Source organism: Pollicipes pollicipes, unplaced genomic scaffold (genome assembly GCF_011947565.3).
Source record: "Pollicipes pollicipes isolate AB1234 unplaced genomic scaffold, Ppol_2.1 Scaffold_4219;HRSCAF=4965_pilon_pilon_pilon, whole genome shotgun sequence".
NCBI classification, from domain to species: domain Eukaryota; kingdom Metazoa; phylum Arthropoda; class Thecostraca; order Pollicipedomorpha; family Pollicipedidae; genus Pollicipes; species Pollicipes pollicipes.
This window is the reverse complement of record NW_023596448.1, coordinates 35,845,442-35,867,448: the sequence shown is the minus strand read 5'-3', so window position 1 is coordinate 35,867,448 and position 22,007 is coordinate 35,845,442. Positions and strand designations below refer to the sequence as shown.

General features: G+C 50.1%; 1 protein-coding gene across 1 annotated transcript; it reads left to right on the top strand.

The window, feature by feature from the left end:
• Nucleotides 1–6,575: 6,575 nt before the first annotated feature.
• Nucleotides 6,576–13,300, top strand: LOC119095575 (uncharacterized). The gene is made up of 2 exons (XM_037218430.1): nt 6,576–6,677; nt 12,366–13,300. The coding sequence occupies exons 1-2, from the start codon at nt 6,660–6,662 to the stop codon at nt 12,846–12,848; spliced, it is 501 nt and encodes a 166-aa protein (XP_037074325.1). The 5' UTR covers nt 6,576–6,659; the 3' UTR covers nt 12,849–13,300.
• The last annotated feature ends 8,707 nt before the right edge of the window (nt 13,301–22,007 follow it).

The following is a 22,007-nucleotide window of genomic DNA, read 5'->3' as shown; positions in this document are numbered from 1 at the left end:
AAAAGGTACCGAAAAGATCACATGCGGATTTGACTTGCAAGTTCGAATACAGATCCCCAAACCCGGTGCCGGTTCTCGGATTTTTGGTCATGAGGGGCGAGGGATACCTCATTCCGCCGACCGACGAGGGGAGGGGGTAGGGGATGGCGGTGGGCAGCAAACAATTTCATAAGCTAGGTCAAATATGATGACTATCACCAAACCCTCCATGACATGAAATGAAGCACGGCCTGGTGGCCAACAAGTGAACCAAAATCAATGTAAATAGTGCAAAATGCCCCTGGGATGGGGGGAAAAGGTGTCGATAGCGTAGTGGTCACCACGTCTACCCTAACTAGCGTGCGTATGGAAAACCGGAGGTACGGGGTTCGATTCCCTGCAGTGCCCGCCATTCCCACCAGGGTGAAAAGGAGGCGGCGCCATATGGCCTCAGCAGCTAACTGCGTCTTGAAATCCCAATGATGGCGGATAGAAGGAAATAAAAGCAAAAAGGAGAAGAAGAAGAAAAGCAACGAAAAAACGTGACCACCATAGCTCTGCCTACGTGGCTGTTGTGTTACACTTTTATCTCCCACCATGGTGTAGGAACAGGGGTACAATGGTGTCATGCCACCACTTTGAAAGGTCGGGTTCCAGCAATGTTAACTACTCCCCCTCCCCGCTGTCAAGTTTAGTTTGTGCTCAGCTTACTTTTGTCCTACCTTAAACATGCATGCCGATTTATTTAGCTGGCCAACCACTTGCTGAGGCATGATGCATGTTCGCAAAATTACCACTAGTACGCTATCTGAATGATAGTTTTAAGCATCACTTGAAATGCCCGATTTCGCGAACGTTTGCCACAAGCATCTTGGCCTACGTTTTTTGCCCGAGCGATGCATCATTTTGAAGCATTTTGTTAAACGCTAGAAGAGCATTGGGCGTTTCAAAACAGGCCTGACTAAACCGAAGATAAATTATGTCGTGCATCCGTTTTATCGTTTCTGTTTGGCTGAATTGTCAGTATTCTTCATCGGGCCTTCGTCTTATAGGATATCATTAAGTTCAAAAATCTCCCATGCGTCAGCAATGTGGCACTCAATCGTTTCAAATTCACATTTTGTGTAGAGCAAGTCTTCAGGAGGGTACCGAGACGCTCGAGCGTGTGCCAGCACCCACTGCGGTCAGCAACGACAATCAGAAGGCCATGAGTTTGCGGCGGGCATTCCTAATGGTTCTGGTTCAGAGACAGGGGTTTACCACACGCGTTTGTCGGGCAGGTGTAATGCAGTGCAACACCATGCGAAAGGCGAAAGCTCAGTGAATGAGGTGTATGGGACAAAGCACGAGAAAATGCGAAAGCTCGGTAAAACGTATTGTTCGTTGAAATGAGCATCAAACACGAAATGACTACATATATACCATAAAAGAGGACCGCATTTCGTGTCTTGGATAGCCTCGGCTATTTCTTTCTATCTTTCGAGCATTACTGTCTACATCGTCTGGTAGATCAAAAAGGAGTTCACCAAGAAACATGCGTCATTCTCCAGTATATTCTTAGTTTAACTTTTCGAATACATCCTATATGTGTTTCCAAAAGCAGTAACCGGCTTTTCATCTCATGTCAGCAACCGACCCATGCGATGTTGCTAAAAAAGACAGTTACAAAAATTGACGAGTTCGCTTGTTTAGCACTGGTCCGAGGACATGAATGAGCGAAGCTTTCAGAATATTGAGTTTTCTTGTGTTGTTTGGAGATGTTAAAATTTCGGTGTTTTGTGTGAGCATTTAGTACACAAAAGGAGTACAGTGTTCACGCTACATGTGATCTCTTGGTGTCCCCTCCGTGAGGTGCATGGTGAGGTGAGGTGTGTGGTGTGAGGCGTGAGTTGTGAGGTGTGGGAGGTGAGTAACTGGAACGCTGGGGATGCCGGCAATTTGAAAAAAAAACGGCGCCGAGGACAACACATGGCGCGTAGTTGGTAAGCACAATAAGTGTTTATTTCAGCTTCGAATTAGTTCTATCTCTATGGGTTTACGATTGCTTCTGGAAACCCATTAAACGGAGTTCCTCTTCTTCCGGAAGAAACAGGTCAGGATTACAATTTCAAACTTCCGGGAGAGGTTGCATTGCCCCCCCCCCCCCCCCACCATATCAGGTCGAGGGTTAACAGCTACCCTCGTGCATCTTGATGCTTTCAGCTTCGCCGATTAGCGAAGCAAGAGGATAGTCTTCGTGAAAGTAGGCTGAACTGGCCAGAACTATGCATTCTTTGTCGAAACTGAGTTGATGGTTTTCACAGATACCTTGAGGGTCAGTTATTGTGTTGTCATGTGCCTTATTCATTGTTACTAAACACCTCACCGCGCCTACGAATCAGGCCATGACATAACGGAAACAAGGACATGCGCTCTCTCCCCTCTCTGCCTCTCGTCTTCATCCCCCCCCCCCCCATTTCTCTCTCGTGCGCCCAAGTCTTCGCCAAGGTCGCGCCTCGTTTCGACAACATTCCACGTGTCGCAACCGCCCTGCGAGCGACAGGCATGTCGACTGGTGGAGGAGGGGGGGGGGGGGGGGGCACCTGACCTTGTGATGGCATCCTGTTGTCAGACCTGCAATTGTCCTGCCTCCACGCCCATAATCCGGTTCTAAGGCCGCTTAGAGGGTGAGCGCCATCTAAAATTGGACAGCAGTTGGACAGGTGAGTTGGACAGCAGTTGGACAGGTGAGTTGGACAGCAGTTGGACAGGTGAGTTGGACAGCAGTTGGACGGGTGAGTTGGACAACCTTGTCGAACGTGGGTTTTTTGGCGCTGAGTGCGGTGTTGCTTTATTCGGGCCGGAACGACGCTAATTGAAGAGCAAGCACTAGATGGATACGCGTTAAGAGTAGATGACTCGAGGTTGGCACTTTTCGGTGACTTTTTTGCAATGTAGTCTCCACACTGGGAAAAAGACTGCAGCAACGGTTTAAAGAGAGATAAACGAGGCAACGGAAACGGGAGGAAGTTACGGACGCCGTGGAAAATGAATAGCCCCTTCGCATTATTCGGGAAGACGATTCTGTTTATGGTGTAATACAGATAGATAATCCATAAAATGCGAATGTAGTGCTGGAACTATTAAAAACGCTATGCTACATTCTTTGTTTGTTAATACACACACACACACACACACACACACACACACACACACACACACACACACACACACACCACACACACACACACACACACACACACACACACACACACACACACACACACACACACACACACACACACACACACACACACACACACACACACACACACACACACACACACACACACACACACACACACACACACACACACACACACACACACACACACACCACACACACACACACACACACACACACACACACACACACACACACACACACACACACACACACACACACACACAAACACACATACACTGTGTATGTGTGTGTGTGTGTAGCACGCTTATAGCACACTATAAGCGTGCTAGCTTATAGTTGGGACCTTCCTTATCTATTTGTATCCATGTGGTCGTTGGAGCAGTACGCAGCCGGGTCTTACTTGTGATTCATGACTGTGCAATGGCACAGTTTTATAGGTTTCATCCGTTTTATAATAAGAGCTGAAAGCGCTTGAGTTCAAATCTCCTGTTCTAAGACATTTATCTGGGGTTACCAGTGTCACCATGGCAGCTCAAATACAATAAATGATTAAATACTCCCATGTGGTGGGATCTCGGCTCTATCGTTGTTTCATGACGCTCTTTCGTCTTCCCGTTTTCATGGTGTTTGATTACCGCCAATGTCTTGATGCGTGTTGTCACCTGACGTCAATTCATGCTACATAATTACGCACGTCTCCCCACTGTTTGTGTTTTCTTATGGTGCGCCTGTCCTGACCCTTTTGCCGCAAAAGAGAAGCATCGCATGCCATGTTTGTTCACTGCGCAGTATCCACCTGCGCACCCAGCCTTCGCAGAGCCACAGCAACATTCCTTAGAACATGTGGAAAAATGTGTTGGTAGGTTAACGCAGTTATTTCAGAGTCGACGGCACTGCTCGGGGTTGTCATTTCTGCTTAGCGTGAGAGGTCTGCGTGCGTCCCTGCTCTTGCGGACTGTACCTAGCCCAGATTAGAGTTCGGTGACGAAACGATTCCGTCTTCGTGCCATTGTGTTTTTAACCTTCGGTTGGCCCATTGGAAGGGCGCAAGCAAGGCCAGCCAGGGTCACTGGAGATGTCACTTCCGCTGGAAAAGCAGATTTGTGTGGCATACAAGGGCACCGGAGCCTGAGGCCGGCGGGTGGGGTGGGGGTGGGAGTCTGAACCATCCAATTTGCGCTAACGGTTCAGCACTGGTACCATGACAGTGACTGAAAGTAAATAACCCAACATGACCGATGCCCCTACCCCAGAGTTTTGGGAAAACTTTCGTTACCCCTGGCGCCATGCTCTTTGTGTGTAAAACTGTCATCTCTGCTGACCTGGTCTGACTATTCGCAATCTCACTTCATCGGGTCACGAAGGGCTAACCACAAAGCAAGGGTTAGCGCAGAATCATCGTCGCATAGAAACAAACGTGCTCGCATTGTTGAAGCTGAAATAAGGGTATGCAAATGACTGGGCGGAGCACGTCGTTTGTGGGTGATTGTAACCACCAATCTCCGTGTTCCGAAAAAATGTCCCTGGGCCGCCTTTTTGCCACATTACACCGCTCTGGCTATACCAAACGTATGGTCCTCTCGCATCAAACTGTCAATCCTGAGGGCTCGGAGGACAGCGCAAGGCTCAATCCCCCCCCCCCCCCCCTGCCGGAAAAAAGACTACTCACGGACAGTCAAACCACTTGCTAAGCCACCCGTTACCCGCCCAGCAACCATGCGTGCGCCAGACAGACAGCGCGACACGAGCTGGAGAGCGCTCTGGAAACGACAAAAATACCCAAGCAATGAAGCGACTGAAACCGCTGCAGCGACGGGTCTGCTCGAAACGACGCGAGAAAAATGCGCTCGCCTGTCGCCCGGCCCGGCTGCAGCCGGCTCCAGCCCTATCACGTGAGATGCCATTTGTCCACGGCAGTCACGTGACCCGTGCACCTGTGCACAAGCCGGGCGGGTACGACAGCCCGCCCGCAGCGAAACCGCCACGTGCCGCTGTTTACGCCGCCTCACCGCAGGACCTGCCGCTTTATGTGACGTTTGATAAGCCGCGTGCACCGCGTGCATGTCATCTGGCAACTTTTCCCTGATGACGCCCGCAGATCTGACCGGCGGCACGTCCAATTCTGACGGTTTTTTGCCGCTAGCTGTGATTAGCCGTTTATATGGGCGGTGATTGACTCCATGCGTCAAACTGTCGGCGCTTTGCCACGTGACTTTTGGCCGCATGAGCTGTCACCCAAGCAATTAATCGCCGATGCAAAATACAGGCGCCATCAGCTCGCATCAGCGGCTAACTTTAGCTGTAGCGGGATCGTTAAGCCGGATATGACCTTTAGGCTGCTAACCACCTCTCTTAAAACAGTTTGGATTTTCCGGCTCGTTGTCCCGATCACTGCAGCATTGTGTCTTTCACAAAACCAGTTGACGCACGGGGATGTCTTGGAAAACGCTGTCAACAACCTCTTTGTTCGACCATACATTGGCTGGCCGCCGCTCGTCAGAAAACCCAAAGACGGCTGCCGCCGACCTCCGGGCCCTTCTGTCGACTACGGCATAACCCGATCGTCCCGTGGTAGCTCGGACGGACGTCTCGCACTGGAACACGTGGTCTAATATAGATCAACTTGAGAGACTTGACGGCAGCTCCCGCTGGCTAGTGGAAGATGCCACTGGCTCATGGCAGCTCCCGCTGGCTCATGGAAGCTTCTCCGCAAACAAGTTCCACTGAACGTAGGTGGAGCACTAAACGTAAACAACATCAGATTTTGAGAGATTTGTGGCATCCCGATATTCCTGCTTAAGATTTCACATCGCGTCGCAGCAAAATGACCTTAATGCTTTCCGATTACATGCGTGGTTGGTATCGAATAGCAATTGCACGATGTGATTGCAACACATCCTTCTGCATTACCATGCCATAGCAACCGCATTTGACAGCCAATTGTTTCTTATCTTCCCACTCAGTCCTCGAACCTTCTTAAATCTCGTAGGAGGTAAAACGAAGACATGAGGACAAACCAGAGGGCAAACGGTAATCTGACTACCGTAGCGCTATGGGCAATCCCTTAAAGACTGTTCCGTTCCCCTTGCGGACCAAACCTTCCCAGCAGCCCTCCAGACTTTAGCCGAGACGTGTGACCTGCGACCTATGCCCTCGCCATAGAAACCCTCTCACTTGCCCAAACCTTACTAGTGGACTGCACGTGACCTTCAACCAGCCCCGTACCGCACCATCACCTCCCCGGTCCCGGCGCGTCGGACGCCTCACATGGCCCTGACCTTGTCTGCCTGTCTCCCAGACGCTCCCCTCCCCTCGCTCCCCAGGTGCGGAGAGGGGGGGGGGGGGGAGGGGCGAGGCCAGCGAGCCGGCGGCCAGGGAAGTGCGGTCGTGGCCGGTAGGAAGTGGCGGCGGTCCTTGGCCGCGCGCGCCGCCAGCGCCCGCGCATTCTGCACGGCGGAGCCTGTGACGCCAGTCACTCGGGAACGGCCCCAGCATGCGGACTGCTATACTGGTGAGACTGGAGGGCTGTACTGCTGGGACTGTGGACGGCTATACTGGTGGGCTGTACTGATGGGCTGTACTGATGGGACTGTGGACTGCTATACTGGTGAGACTGGATGGCTGTACTGATGGGACTGTGGGCTGCCATACTGGTGGGCTGTACTGATGGGACTGTGGACTGCTATACTGGTGGGCTGTACTGATGGGACTGTGGACTGCTATACTGGTGAGACTGGATGGCTGTACTGCTGGGACTGTGGGCTGCCATACTGGTGAGACCGGAGGGCTGTACTGATGGAACTGTGGACGGCTATGCTGGTGAGACCGGAGGGCTGTACTGATGGGACTGTGAACTGCTATACTGGTGAGACCGGAGGGCTGTACTGATGGGAATGTGAACTGCTATACTGGTGAGACCGGAGGGCTGTACTGATGGGACTGTGAACTGCTATGCTGGTGAGACCGAAGGGCGGTAATGATGGGACTGTGGACGGCTATACTGGTGAGACCAGAGGGCTGTACTCATGGAACTGTAGACTGTTATACTGGTTAAACTGGAGGATTATACTGATGGGGTTGTGGACTGCTGTACTGGTGAGACTGGGCAGGGCTGTGCTGGTGAGACTGAGCAGGGCTGTGCTGGTGATACTGGGCATTGCTGTGCTGGTGAGACTAGGCAAGGCTGTGCTGGTGAGACTGGGCAAGGCTGTGCTGGTGAGACTGGGCAAGGCTGTGCTGTGAGACTAGGCAGGGCTATGCTGCTGAGACTCGGCAGGGCTGTGCTGGTGAGACTGGGCAGTGCTGTGCTGGTGAGACTAGGCAGGGCTGTGCTGGTGAGACTGGGCAGGGCTGTGCTGGTGAGACTGGGCAAGGCTGTGCTGGTGAGACTGGGCAAGGCTGTGCTGTGAGACTAGGCAGGGCTATGCAGCTGAGACTAGGCAGTGCTGTGCTGGTGAGACTGGGCAGTGCTGTGCTGGTGAGACTGGGCAGGGCTGTGCTGGTGAGACTGGGCAGGGCTGTGCTGGTGAGACTGGGCAGGGCTGTGCTGGTGAGAATGGGAGCTGCTGTGCTAACAGGGACTGGCCTGTTGTGGTGGTCGCTGGATGTGACGCTGTAGTGTTCTGGCGGAGGGGAGCGGTGGGGAGGGGCGACAAAATACATAGATCAGTTACGCTTTTACCAACGGGATTTTGCATTCCTCTTGTGCATCTGCGACCGTTGGTGAAAATATGTGATCATTAGAGTCTTCCAATGTGGGAAAGAGGTAAAATTCGGTGACCCTACTGCTCGATCAAAATTTTTGGTCTGCATGTGGTGAGGCTTGCTGTTTATTTCCCACGTTGCACGCTTGCAAGACTCATGCTTGCTAAAGGGCATCTGATCAGTGGACCTGCTTTTTCCCTCCACATTTCCATTTAGTGTCTTTATTAGACAGTAAATTTTGACTTCACTCTCCCTGCTTGGTCAGTAGTAGATTTGACAACAGTTAAAACGCGCTCCTCCCCCCTCCCCCCTCCTTCCAAATGCAGCCTGGCTGTAGCGGATAGTTTGGCCAGGAGAAAATGCTGGAAGCTCCAGACACCAGTGAGAAGTCAACAGACCAGTGCGTGTGGGCAACAGTACGGTGTGAGTGATTAACGGATGTAGCGGCACGATGCACACAAAGGTGCAGCAGTTAAGATACAGCAGAAAAATGCGAATCAAAGATACAAAACGATGCCGCTGCCATTAGCGGTAAACGCGAAGCCTTTCCTCTTTGCCTCTGTTCGTGAGAAGCAACTGAATCCTGATGACGTTCACGTTGGCAAAGCACCTTAAGTTTCACCGCATCCGCATGGCTGAAGGGCCAGGCGATCCTCCTGCACCGAAACAGATCCGTGATGCAATAGCTGAGGCAGGAGTCACCCGGTCCCGGAGCACGACTCGGTGCTGACTCCCGGAACACCACGAGGCACCGGCACCGCCCTCCGTTCCAGATGAGATCAGATTGGCCATAGCACGCGGAGTGAGTCAAACCGGAAACTTCTCCGCCCTCACATGATCCGCACGCCTCCGACTCTCCTTTCCCGGCTCTGAGATTACGCAAGGCAGCCTTTCAGCCGCACGGCAGGTGGGCGTATCCCAGCTTTCCTGCACAGCGAGCGCGCGTCTCTTGGGATTTCCTCGCCGTCTGGTTTTCGGATAAAATATGAGTCAGGGCATTAACTACGAGTCAGAATGCCGTGATCTGGTCGGCGAGTGGCCTGCAGCGAGCCCGGTCCTCGCGTGGTGTGATGCTCGCCAACACTGAGAGCAGGGGTTGGTCTGTCCGGTTGGTCTGTGGACCGGGAGCAGTTGGTCTGTGCTCCGTGAGGGCCCGTCGTGAGGGCCCTGGTCTCTTCCGCTGTTAATTAGTCCCACAATGTTCGGTCCGGATACCGAGTGGAGACGTGATCCCACGCCTTCCGACGCCCGCCATCGGTCACGTCACTTGCGGCTCTGCTGGATGTCACGGGTCACGCGACTTATGCTGTCGGCCCCGCCAGACGACACAGATCACGTGACAGCGGTCCTCGTCACGCGTCAGCCGTCACGTGACAGACCCCGGCTCCAATTCGCCTCGGTTCCGCGTGGCACGGCCTCTCGGCGGCCGCGTCCCCGGTCACGGTGGCCCTGGCCTTAGCCATCAGTCGGCGGCAGCTGTTGGCTCAGCGGCGGCGCGTGGTTGGCCGGCTGCGGCGGCCGCCGGCGGCGCGGGCCGACGCCGAGCAGCCTTGCCACCTGGCTTCCATAGTCAGCTGATTGAAGGCTGTTGCGGCGCCCGGCCTCGCGGCCGCTGGGATGGGTGACGGCCCGGGGGCGCCGTGGCAGCTCTCCTTACGAGCGACGGCCGCGGTGGTGAGCGCTCGTACCTGGACAACCGGATACCTGTGGGGCGGCCGGTGAGCGACTTCTGTTTCGTCACTCTACGCCCGTGGGGCAGCCGAGGTTGGACACGGGTGTCATATGACCCTATTAGCGGAGTAACCAATAGCAGGCCGTTGGCCTCGCAGGAGTGGTCAGATGGGCGTTTTATGAGTCTGCCGTGCGACCAGAAAATACTTTCTAAAAAGTGGGCTTTTGGTTCTAAGCCCCACGGGAAGTTTGAGCTGTTCGGAGTTCACCGGATTGCCCGATAAGTGATGCCAGCCAGCCAGCCAAAAACGCACTGTTTAAACGTCAGATCCTGGCCTGATTTGTGGGCTCTTGCGCCGCTCTCCGTGGCATGCGGGCGCGGTGGGCTCATCAGCACGGGCGCTCAGGAGATTACGAACGCAAAGAGCTGCCGGGCAGCGGCTTAGCAGAGAAGTGTGGACGGAGAGAATAAGTCGCGTGGGACTGTTCGATGCGTAAAACAGTGCCTTTTAAAATTATCGCCTTGACAAAACGTGAATTTCTGTCTAAACAAGGAGGTGAATAGGCGGTACGTTTGTGGTACCGACAGAGCGCAGTGCAATGTGAAGGGGATTTCGTCGATATGTTGACTGTTTTGTCATATTAATATAGCCCCGTTTCCCGCCGGGTGGAGACAATTTGCACTTCTCTGTGGGTCAGGCTACGACGTTGTGCGCAGTTGGTACTCAGATGGCTCCTGTGATGTGTCCTGAATATGGTATGGCACAGGTTGCCACATACCACAACACGTCGGTAATACCTTATTAATTCATGCATTCCACTTGACCCATTCGGGTCAACAAGTGACAACCAAGATTTGATCATACCTCTGGAGTCCTTGTCCCGGCCCCAGAGGCTCCAGTCGCCCGCGGCCTTAGGAAAGATGCTGGACTCACTATCCAGCGCCACTGGATACGAGTCCCAGCGGGATGCATCGCTCGGCCCATTTGACCTGGAAAGGTCAGCTGGCAACTGGCCAACGAGGGTCCAGCCAGGCCCGGGACAGTTTTCCCGCAGCATTGCGATACGGGCTCATTCTTAGCTTAGCTTATTCGTTGGACTGGATGGCGCACATTGGGTGGTGGGTTCAGGTTTACACAACACGCTGTGTATACCACAACGCTGAGCCAAAATTCACCAATGTCGCCAAATCGGAGTACATGCATTTTACAAATGAGAATGCAAGTGAGAATACCAATGAAAATGAGGTATTTCCCAAGTGCGGGTGCAACAAGTGACGTCAAGTAACGCAGGTAGCCAGCTGCCGAGCGAGTGGTGTCTAGTTTCATTTTACGCATGTCTGGTTCCAACGCTCACAGGCCTGCAACAAACGGTCTTTCCAGTTTGTATCGAGAGACTTCAACTGCACTTCTATTAACAGCATCTCACGTTAGAGTGCCCCAAAATTTCAAGGCACTCGCCGCACAACTCTGAGTTTCCTCCCACACACCAAGCGTTCCAATAGCGTGCGCGCTTCTTATTGGGCCGCCCAATGACCTGCGAAAAAGGCAAACGTCATTCGGGTAAATGTCCGCGAGGGCCCTCTGCTAGTTACTCAGATGACCGTTCAGACCCATGGACGGCGGACGCGAACACACACACACTTCAAGCGAAATGTTTCTGCAGGCAATCTTCTTCCCACGAGAGGCGGTAGGAGCGGGGACGTTCCCACGGCGGACGGGACCTCCTCCTCAGCTGAGCAACAGCATCCGCCTATCCGATAACGCCACATCACACAGGTCGGCGACATTACGCCCCCGCAGACCACCTCCAGCCGCCGTCCTCCCACGCACAGCCTGCGCCCGGCAGGCGCAGGCGTCCCGCGCCTGTCCGCGCGTGACGCACGGACCGACCGCGCCTGTTCCCCTGTTTACCCGCCCGAGTCTCGCTGAAGGTCACCTCTGTCCGACACCGCCACGCCCATGCAGTTTGGCCGGCGCCTGAGGCAGCGCTCGGCATCTAACCAAGGCGACCGACGTCCGGCGGAAGGCGGACGCGGATCTGCGCTGGCGTGCAGCAGTGGACAACAGTCTGGCTTGTCGATTGTTCGAAGCGTCGCAGTACGGCGCTTAGAGGGAGACGCCGCCTGGGCGAGGGCGAAAATGTAATTTGGCAAATGGTAGCCCGGCGGGAGTGCTCAGGCGGGGCGGGCAGCAGGGCGTGGTTCAGTCGTTACGGCGGGACTAGTGTCACCCTCCGGTGACGTGTGACGCGAGGACTGAGTTACGGCGCGAGGACCGGAGCACGCGATGCATTTGCAAATGAGCAACGTTCGCACACGAGGCCGTCTCAGAAACATTCACAAATGAGCTCCCGGCGGCGCCTGAATATAGATCGTGGGAAGCAACTGCTGCTCGTGATTCGCGTCCAAAAATGCCAATAAAGTGGCAGAAGTATTCACCAGGTTCAGTGCTTCAAGGTTTTGATTGAAATATCGCGTCAAATATTGATTTTTGTTGGACTTCACCTAGTGCGGTGAGTGCATTTTTGTAACATGCAACATGGAGCTCACAGATTCCTAGCGATCGGACAATGCTTTATTCGGCACACACTGAAAGCCACATTCTGAGAGAAGCTGACGGGGCAAACATTATTCCGGGACCGATGCGCAGTGCTGTAAGTCCAGCGTCGCTTGCCCGGGAGGGGGCGGGGACCAAGGTCTTGACCCAGACCGTGGTGTCGTGGTTGATCGATGACGTCACCTCGACCCTGACCGTAAGTGTGTGCGGAGGGGCTGCTAAAGTGCCACCTGTCAGCACGTGACGGTGTTGACCTCTCTCCACAGATCTTGTGCGCGGTGGCGGCCGAAACGGCGCCATTGGCGGCCAAGTCAGTGGCATTCGCGGTACCGGACCTTCCCGCCCTTACCACTGCTCCAAGCGTGACTTCTGCAACGACCGCAGACGTCAAGATCACCAAGCTGAAGAAGTTCCAGCCCACTGAACGCGGCTTGTTCACGGGGAAGAAGCCCCTGGCGCCCACCGCCAAGCTCGGCGGGGCCGACGCCACGCTGACCCCAGAGCCATCTGTTGGCGGTACGGGAACTTCGACAGCAGCGACACCGGCGGCCGAGATTCCGACGACTGAGGAGAGCCAGACCGACGCGCCCCTGGCGGCGGTGGAGAGCAGCTCGCCCGTGCCAGAGGCCGACGTCGAGCTTCTGAAGTCGCACATCGCTGCACCACTTGTCGCAGGCTCCTTCTTCGAAGATGCGAAGGCGAGGAGGTTCGATCACTCTGCGCTGTTCGGTTATTCCTCATTTTTCTAGAGTTACAGTCATGTTTTTGTGTGATTTTTTGACGCCTTTTGTGTTTTTGAGCGCGCAGCTTAGTGTTTGATGTCTCCGACACACCAGTGTGTAAAAATTACATGTAATTCTTGTTCGTTGGATTTTTAAATTTTCGCATTGACATCCACAAAATATCACGCTTCCTGCTGTCATTGCGGAGCTCATTCACATTCGATACGGGAAGCTTCATAGGTAGATGACGTCACGGAGCGGTGTTCAAAATGCATCTAGGTTGTACTGTGCGTCCATATGTTATAGATGTCGTAATTAGACAGTGTCGCAACCGACACTTCACGGGATTGCTCGGGCATTATTGTATGGGAGGCGCAGTGAATGTGAGAGACCATTTTCATATGTGATTTTCCCTCGCTGGCGCCGGGTTTTTGTTGAAGTGTCGATATGTTCGTAATAAATTAATGTGTCGCAATGTCCACGCGAGTTTAGTGACAGATCACCCATGAACGTAAGGTGGTCAGGAGAAGTATAAATGGTCAGGGAGCTTAAGTTTTGAAGCGTTTAAGGGGCTGAACCGAGGGTCCAACACTGAAAGACATCAGTTTCCGTGGGTGTTTTTTTCAGGCATGTGGACGGAGTCACCCCACCCCACCGATTCCACTTAAGGTGCTGGTCAAAAATGCGTACTCCTCTCAAACATATCTAGACGTATATGACAAGCGGACATAATTCCAGAGAGGCATTTCATGGGCATTGCCCCAAGGTCAGACTTCCCTCATTCCAATAAAGTGTATCTGTGTACCGCACAAACGTGTTTTAATGTGCACGCGGAAGGCAGACGTATTTGTACGGGCGTTTTTAAAGAATATTGAAACGCTTCGCACTGATTCCCCAACGGTCTCGACCGCATATTTGTAAACCCCACGTATACTGTTTACGGCGACACAAAATGTCATCTATGAAATGGGCGTGATATTAGCGTTATAATTCAGCGACGAGTTCCGATTTCGGCCGAATGTCGCTCATACGTTAACCTGATCGGTTGGCGCCGTAAACATTTCCCAAATGTGTCAAAAAGGTCTAGGGGAGTCCTAAACGAATTTGGGGCCTTCTATCTCATTCCCTATCTAGAATTCTCCCCTGGAATTTCCTCCACTTTTCAAAGGCACCTGAAGTTAGATGCATGGGCTTCCATGTAATGAAATCCCTCTTAGATCCGTGGTGCCTCCGGTATTTTTAATCGGGGTCTCCTATCGGTCTGGCTGGTCCGCCTGTTTTGCACGGGGCCTCCTATGCATCTGGTGGGGCCTACTTTTGATCACCTTGGGCCTCCTGTCGACTAATACCAATGACGTAGCCAAGAGCAAAGGGCCCTAGGTAGCCATTGCTCCCCTTCCTGGGGGTCGCAGGGCCCCGCTAATTTTTGGCAGTTTAAGACATTAGTAGGGCTTCTAAAGAAAACCGGCCCCTGAAGCATCAGAATAAAATACCGACCCTACCAAGTTCCCCGAATAAAAGATCGCGCCGCTGAGCGTGGAGGAGGGCCCCCTGGCTGAAAGGGCCCCTATGACCCGATCTGACCGCTCTTGGGCCAAACCCTGGCTACGCCACTGACTAATAGTGCCTGGTGGTAGCCCTCGAGAGCATCCTAGGGATCGGTTTTTGTCTTCTCCGTGCCTTAACCCTGTTTCAGGCTGTCTTGCCGACACCGCTTCTGGCTAGGGAGGATTTAACCACCTGAGGACCCGGGAACTACGGCGCCGATTTTGGGAAACTAAAAGTGTTTGTTTGCCTTTGGTATTATCTCTGGAGATACCATCGGCGAGGGAAAAATGTAGAGGGAGTCAGAGAAATCATCAGTGCCTTCGACGAAACCTATATCTGTAAAAATGAAATTTTATGACATTCTAATTGAGGTCCAAAAATATAGAAACCACAAAACTTTAACGTATTTTTGATCGCACAAAACTGTCTCGCTTATAAAATGCTTTTGATACAATCAGCGCAGATCACTGGCTGATGATTTCAAGATCGATCAATATGGCAAACCATTATAATTGAGAATTCATGGGCGCACCCATGAGATGTAAACGTTGTGATAACAAAAGTTGTCGAACGGGTTTTGAGGTGAGCATATGCGAAGCAAATGGAATGGTCCTTTAGTTCGTTATCAGAAAAGCAGGTATAAGTACAACTTTTGGTATAACCAGAGACAGGTGCCTGTCGGTTGTAGAGATGAAAAGGGAAGCTAATTGAGTAGGAGGTACTCTGCAGTGCTAGAGAGGCTCTGGACATGCTGAACGTCGTCTCACACTGTGAGGACGACCGATAAATTTTAGGCAGACGCGTCCCGGTGACTGACTGAACATAAAGCGCTCGGGTGGGATCGGTGGCGTGGGTTCAACCCGACCACCGAGATCTCAAAAATAATTGGAGCTTGGTGACACCAAGTTCTCAGAGTAGGTAGTTCTGTACGTACACTCACTCGTGTGAAATTAGGAGATACTTGGGTGACGGCCCTTGGGTCAAATAATGTCAAACACGGTTAAGTTCAAGATCCGTGTCCGAAGCACCAGATTTTGTCCTGAGCCGAGATTCCTCCTCGAAGGAAAAGGTCACTAATGTCCATTTCAAGTAACTGAGCTCATTTTACCTTCGAATGGCTAATGGTAATGGTGACAATGGTAATGGTGACCAGAACCTACAATACTTTCTTGTTTTTTTTAATTCAAATAAGCGCCTATAATTACGCTAGCAAGTAAACCCGTGACAAAGAGGACTGATCTGGGCCATTTTAGGCTAGCAACCTCCTCTGGCATTCACAAGTCCGTAAAACGCCAGTTGACGTCCTTTTGATCAAGGAATTTGGATTGAGCGCCAAAAACAACCCAATGAAGTAATCTCTCCAGTGAAAAACCTGTTTCGTTTTCACCTCGGTGTGACCATTACACCACATTCAGGTTGAATGGAAAAGACGCAGACCTAAATTTTGATTTTCAGATTGAAAATCCCAGGGAGGCATGGTTCTGTACAACACTTCGTTGTTGCATCCCTTGAATGGCTTCCTTGAAATTGCCTTTGCTGACAGCCATGGCCTGTCTTTGACCTGCGTTCTATATAATGCCTCCTTCATAGCAGAAAACACCGCTGGCAATTGACGAATAGGGACATTAGATTACGATTGTAATTGAAATGAGCATGACAGCAATGGTGCATGGTTATGGCTAATTTATGTCACGCCAATTCCAAATATTGAATGCCAAGATGCACGCATGGGAGGAAATACACCTAAAATAACATTTATCGATCATATTAAGCACAAATAGCACCAAGCGATGTCACATTTCACACTGCTCAGCTATGGCGAGCCAGCTGTGACCATTCACATATCAGAATGGAGGGTGAGGACGATGTGAATGTGCATTTAAGATTAAATTTTGAAAGCATTTTTGATCTGATTTTGATTTGAAAATATTTGATCACCACTGGGAATTGAATCCAAGAGTTTTTGCAATTCATGATATGTTGGATTATTTCACCTAATTCACCTCACCTCACTACCTTGTCTAACGTCACATTGCCTCACCTAACCTAACTTAATAATGAACCTAAAAAATAGTTGACAATGATGCAACAGTATCACTATGAACACGTTGGATGCACATATAGCATATTTGCTTTCCAGTTAGTCACAAGTGATTTAAAAGTTGTGACGTTGAGCGGAAATTTTTACACTCTCACTTTTGTCAGAAAATAATTAAAATTACTTTTGGAGATAGGATGGTATAATCTCCCTGTTTCTAAATACTGATAATGCTTCTGCTTTAAAGAAGGTACTTGTATTTTATAGTTGTAAAGTTAGCTAAAAATCTTTAACATGGTCCATATCCAGGATTTTGTAGCAATCTATCTTCTTACATGTGAGTTAAGTTCAAAAGGCAACCATTTGTGCTTCTAAGACCAATTCTGTCATAACACAAAATTGTGATCCGGAATTAGGTGCTTTAGCTGTTGGCATCTCAGTTTGGATTCAGAGTGAATTCAAGGACATTTGAAGTCAATCTGCAAAAATGCATCCAATGGGCTTGACACCTACACAACATTAGAAACCAAATCTGATGGTTATGTGTGCCAAACTCGGGCCATGCTTCAAATTTTTGCTTTTTTTTGAAAGGCACCTTTCAATGCAAGCCTTTTTAGTCGTAACTTTAAGGATACGGATCAAATACCTGCAAACAACTGCAATGGTTGAAGTCGGCTATGCTTGTTTTACGGCGCAAATGAATATTCTGCTAAAAGTCACTAATCCCAGCCTGAAATGCTGCCTGGAGTGCCTGAAAATCTCTAAAATAAACCAGTGTAATTGGGAGGGGGCAATGATGGTCCGAATTAAGTGTGTTCGTGGATATGCAAGGTGTGTTGACATTGTTTGGGCGTTCGCCATTTGTACTTCAACTCTTTTTCCGATTAATCGATTTTAATATTTTCTTCAGATGTGGCACAAAGTCGTGAAAACGATGGCGTTACGCGGAGTGCCTGAGATTTACATAACTCGGTTCCATTACTGGTTGAAGAAAATCGCGGAGCAAACCGACTGCGATGCAGGTTGGCTGTTGCTACTGGATGCTGTGGGGATAAAGTCAGTATAATTTTTATTGCAGCGATCATCCATTTTAAGTGGGTGTTTTGCATTTGTACGAGGTTTTGTGCAGAAGTAGCCATCTTGAAGATCATTCGGTTCAGTTCCCAGCCATGCCTTTAAGACCTAAAATCCTCAGACTTCTGAGCTACGTGCCCGAGAACATTTGCAGACTATTTTCAGACCGTTCAGGCATGTATGACGCTTAAGTAACGCCATACGAATCCTGCCAACCAGCATGTCATGCGACGATCAAGACCACAAATAAAATTATCGCCGAGCCATTGAGATCCAGTCCGTAAGCACGATTTCCAAATGCCATGGATGTCAGTTGGGTCCCTATTAGAGTTGAGCAATCAAAGGCATCAAGTTTCAACCACGATTCTCCCTTTGCGTTACATAACATAAGAAGTCATTTATCACAGTTATTTCGGAAATAAGGCATGCAATTGAACTACTTCAAGGTGATGCTCCAAATCTGAAAATATTGCAGAAGGCATTGGACGTGATGAAATAAGGATGCTGTAGTATTTTATTTGATTGGACCACCGAACGTTTGTGCGACGTTAACGTACCGCCAAACTAGCCATCGTTGCACTCATTTGAAGAACATCAAACACGTACAGCGATAACGGCACGGTGATTAAAGTGCTCGCTGAGCCAGCTATCGTTATTTGCTCGTGCTTTGGCTTTCATCATGGTGTTCTTGCATGTTTACTGGTCAGTTTAAAAACAAAATTGCTATATTCACATACTCGATCATGGTGCATGTTATGGGGAAAGCTCCATCATTGAAGATATTGAAGCAACAATCTTTTACGTTGTATGATACACACACACACACACACACACACACACACACACACACACACACACACACACACACACACACACACACACACACACACACACACACACACACACACACACACACACACACACACACACACACACACACACACACGGACACACACACACACACACACACACACACACGGACACACACACACACACACACACACACACATATATATATATATATATATATATATATATATATATATATATATATATATATATATATGCACATATGTCATACCAAACGTGTTTGTCATGCATTGGGCAAGTGAGGCATTGGGTGATAAAATGCAGCTCCATTAGTGATTACAATGCTTGAAGACAGCGGCGCACCTGCCAAACGCGTGCGACTTCAGTGTGCTGTTCTTCGTGATTGGCATTGAATAATGACATGCATTACGGTCTTGCTTTAAAAACCAATGTATCGTAGCGTACATAGCCTAAATTTACGATAGTTTACAACTTACCAGCAATAAATCCCCAAGCACGCCATGACGTATCAAATTCAGAAAATAACCGAAGACAACTAACGGTTCATCGCAACCATCAGGATGACCCGCATTGACTTCAAAAGCGCGCTACCCACGCTGGCGCCTCCAATGTGAAGAGCTTCAGCAGCAGGCCCAGCTCCGTACAATCTGATGACTCCTACCATTGTTGTGCGGTGAGCTCAACATATGTCAAAGCGTTCACGTTCCCGGCACACAGTCCGTAGAAGACGGAAACCGCGCCGTGCCTGGCCGTTGGGACCTGAATCAGATTGCGTGCGCTGCCGCAGCCCATCAATCAGTCGGCGCTGGCTCACCGCTGTCCACGGGGCGTTAGTGCCACCCGCACACGAGCGCTTCCAGCGGCAGCCAGCGCCTGCACCGCCCAGTGCATGCACTTGTCACCGATTGCCGGAACCGCTGGAGCGCTCACGACGTGCAGGGAAGTTCCCCCATCAGCATAACAGGCAGACCGGCGTCGTCTTTGCGGGGTGGGGCTGCTGTTCTTTCGTGCGCAGTGTACGCTTCGCTTAAGCGTGAGCGCCGCACTGCAATTTTAAAAACTTACAGAATATACACAAGAAAGCGTGCTTCTATGACAAATCCGATGCATTTACTTGAATCATTTGAGTGAACCACTTCTGCTTGTTCAAGGCTTCCTATTCGACGGGGACGAAGCATGGCCTCTGAGAAATAATAGGGCTTAGGATATCCGACCATCACGACTTCCCCTATCAAAAACAGAATGTGACGGTCGCCAGCAACGCACCAAATATCTGTGATAAAAACTGCAGGTGTGGTTGAACCCTGTTTCATGTGCTAAACGTATCTGCACTGCTGCGCTAGACAGGCTGCTCATTTGCATAATCTTCTTTACGTCATTTCATGTGACGGTAGCGACGTCGGTCTTGCAAAAGGGACTCTAAAGCCTTGAACACTGTTTCCAGTCTTCCTGCACACGCCATATCTGATTGTTTCGGGACGTTTTTGTGGTGGCGGTGGCTTAAGCGTCAAATTAAAGAAACATTTCAATATTATTAGATCGTGTCTGTGTATTGAAAAAAATACTTAAGCTATGAAGAACTGCAGGAGTTAGCTCGGCGGACATGCGGGAAAGCAGTTCCGTGGGGAACTAGGGCGGGTTACGCTGTGGGACTGCATTGCGCGTGGGCTATGCTATCATTAGGAATACACGTTTGCCTGTGCGGTGTCTCGTTACTTCTGCAAGCCAATTAAAAAACCAAATGTCCCGCGATATTCATAATTACAGTTGAAATGAAATAGCTGTCCTTCCGAAATAATAAATTTAAGCTTTCAAGATAGGCAGAAGCATTGCCAGGTTTTCATGCCTCACTGCCAATCGTCCTCCGTCTCCTAACGACATTTTTTATCACAACTGTGTTTCGTAAGTTGTTCAGTGCATTAGCGAGGAACATTAGTCACATAGATAAGACTAGTTTAGCATTACTAGTTTAGCCTTAAGACTAGTAGTTTCAGCCTTATTCCCCGAAAAAAAAAACAGGAGAATGGAGTTATATCTAGGTCGATATTTCGGCAACATGTCTTTCTCGAAAGGCTTGATATCAACAGCAATTCTGCTGTTGTTTCGAAAAAGGCATGTTGTCGAAAATATCAACCGAACTAATTTCCATTCTCCTGATTTTTTTCTCCAAGGAATAAGGCTAATACTACTGTCTTAAAATTGGGTTTCAGCCAAGGTGTTGGTATTAACACGCTCTCTGGTAACAGAAGAACTTACTGCCTGCAGACGGTTTTCCCCAAAATTGCGGAACAGCACGGCATAGCGGTTCCAAAGGTTGCACAGTTTTATGCAGCTGAAAAGCCAATGTTTCGGTATAAAAGATAGGTACATCATAATCGCCGACCTCAAGGTGGTCAACCTCGGGCCGTGGCTGTCAGTAAAGGCAATCCATAGGAAGTCGTTCATCATGATGCGACAACAGTGTTAGACGAAGCCATAACACTTTCGGTTGGTTTCCTAAGCAATTAGACGGTTGAAATAATGATTATGGGCGATTCCATTTATCTAGGGTCAAGCGTGAAGGTCGGCTCAATGTGCAAGCTAAATCGCTCCATCACTGGAAATATTGGTTTGTAAGTCAGTTTTTGGCGTGTATTTTGAATTTCTGGATCTCAACGACGTCAAAAGGATTTCCTGTTTTTTATGTCAAAAGCGTTAGGAGAGGAAACGGACCTAAAATGACTTAAATCAACCTCTTGGTGTGAGGAAGATGCCGCGTAGGGTAAATATTGGCACCGGTTAAAACTTAGAATATCAGAAAGTTTTCTAAGGTTTTGGTCATCTGTACCGTTTAAAGGTGAAAGGCCACTGGCTTTATATAAATGTCAGGCCCACTTTGTTATCAGAAGCGCACGAGGCGTCTTGGATAAAGCCATTGGCGAAGGGCGTCTGAGGGCACTCCGCACATAAGGAGAGTCTAACATTATTTGACCTTGTTTGATCCGAAAGTCATGACTTAAGACTTCTTAAGTTGCCGAAAACTAAATTCACACCGAGCCCCACCTATTCCGTGAATTTCGTGCTTGCAGCCTGATTTAGTGCCTGCCCTCCCCCCTCCCCCTCACCTAGCTCGGCGCATTCAACCGGCCAGCCGGGTGCATGTTAATGTATATAGACATATACTTGATGTTTTCTGTACATTCGCTTCTTGACTGATATATTTGCACTTGATAAAGCTGGTACCTGTGCTGCCTGCCTGTATTTTGGACGATTTAAACCCCTACTCCTGTGTGCACCTCACGTAATTTTTCAAATTTTACACTCAGTCCACGAATTTACTACGCTAATGCAATTGACTAGGTTAACACTCCTGTCTTATCTATTCGCTTTGCTTTCTTTTTTAATTTAATGATGTTGCGCTGGGGCGTCTTTGGGATCACGAGCCTTACTAAGCATAGCTTGTTGCGAAGACTGACCCCTCCAAGCGCCCATTCCAAGAAAACAGCTCCGATGCGACTGTGATTTTGACCGAATGACTTCAACGTACAATTCACTGTCATGGCGCGGCCGACCCGTGCCAACGACACCTTAGAACCGGGTGCCGCGTATGCCTGGATGCTCCGCTTGGAGATGTGATCGAACAGCACGGGACCGGCATTGATTTAGCTGGGATGTCCTCAATGCAGCGCCAGGTGAAGCACATGGACGAGACGGAT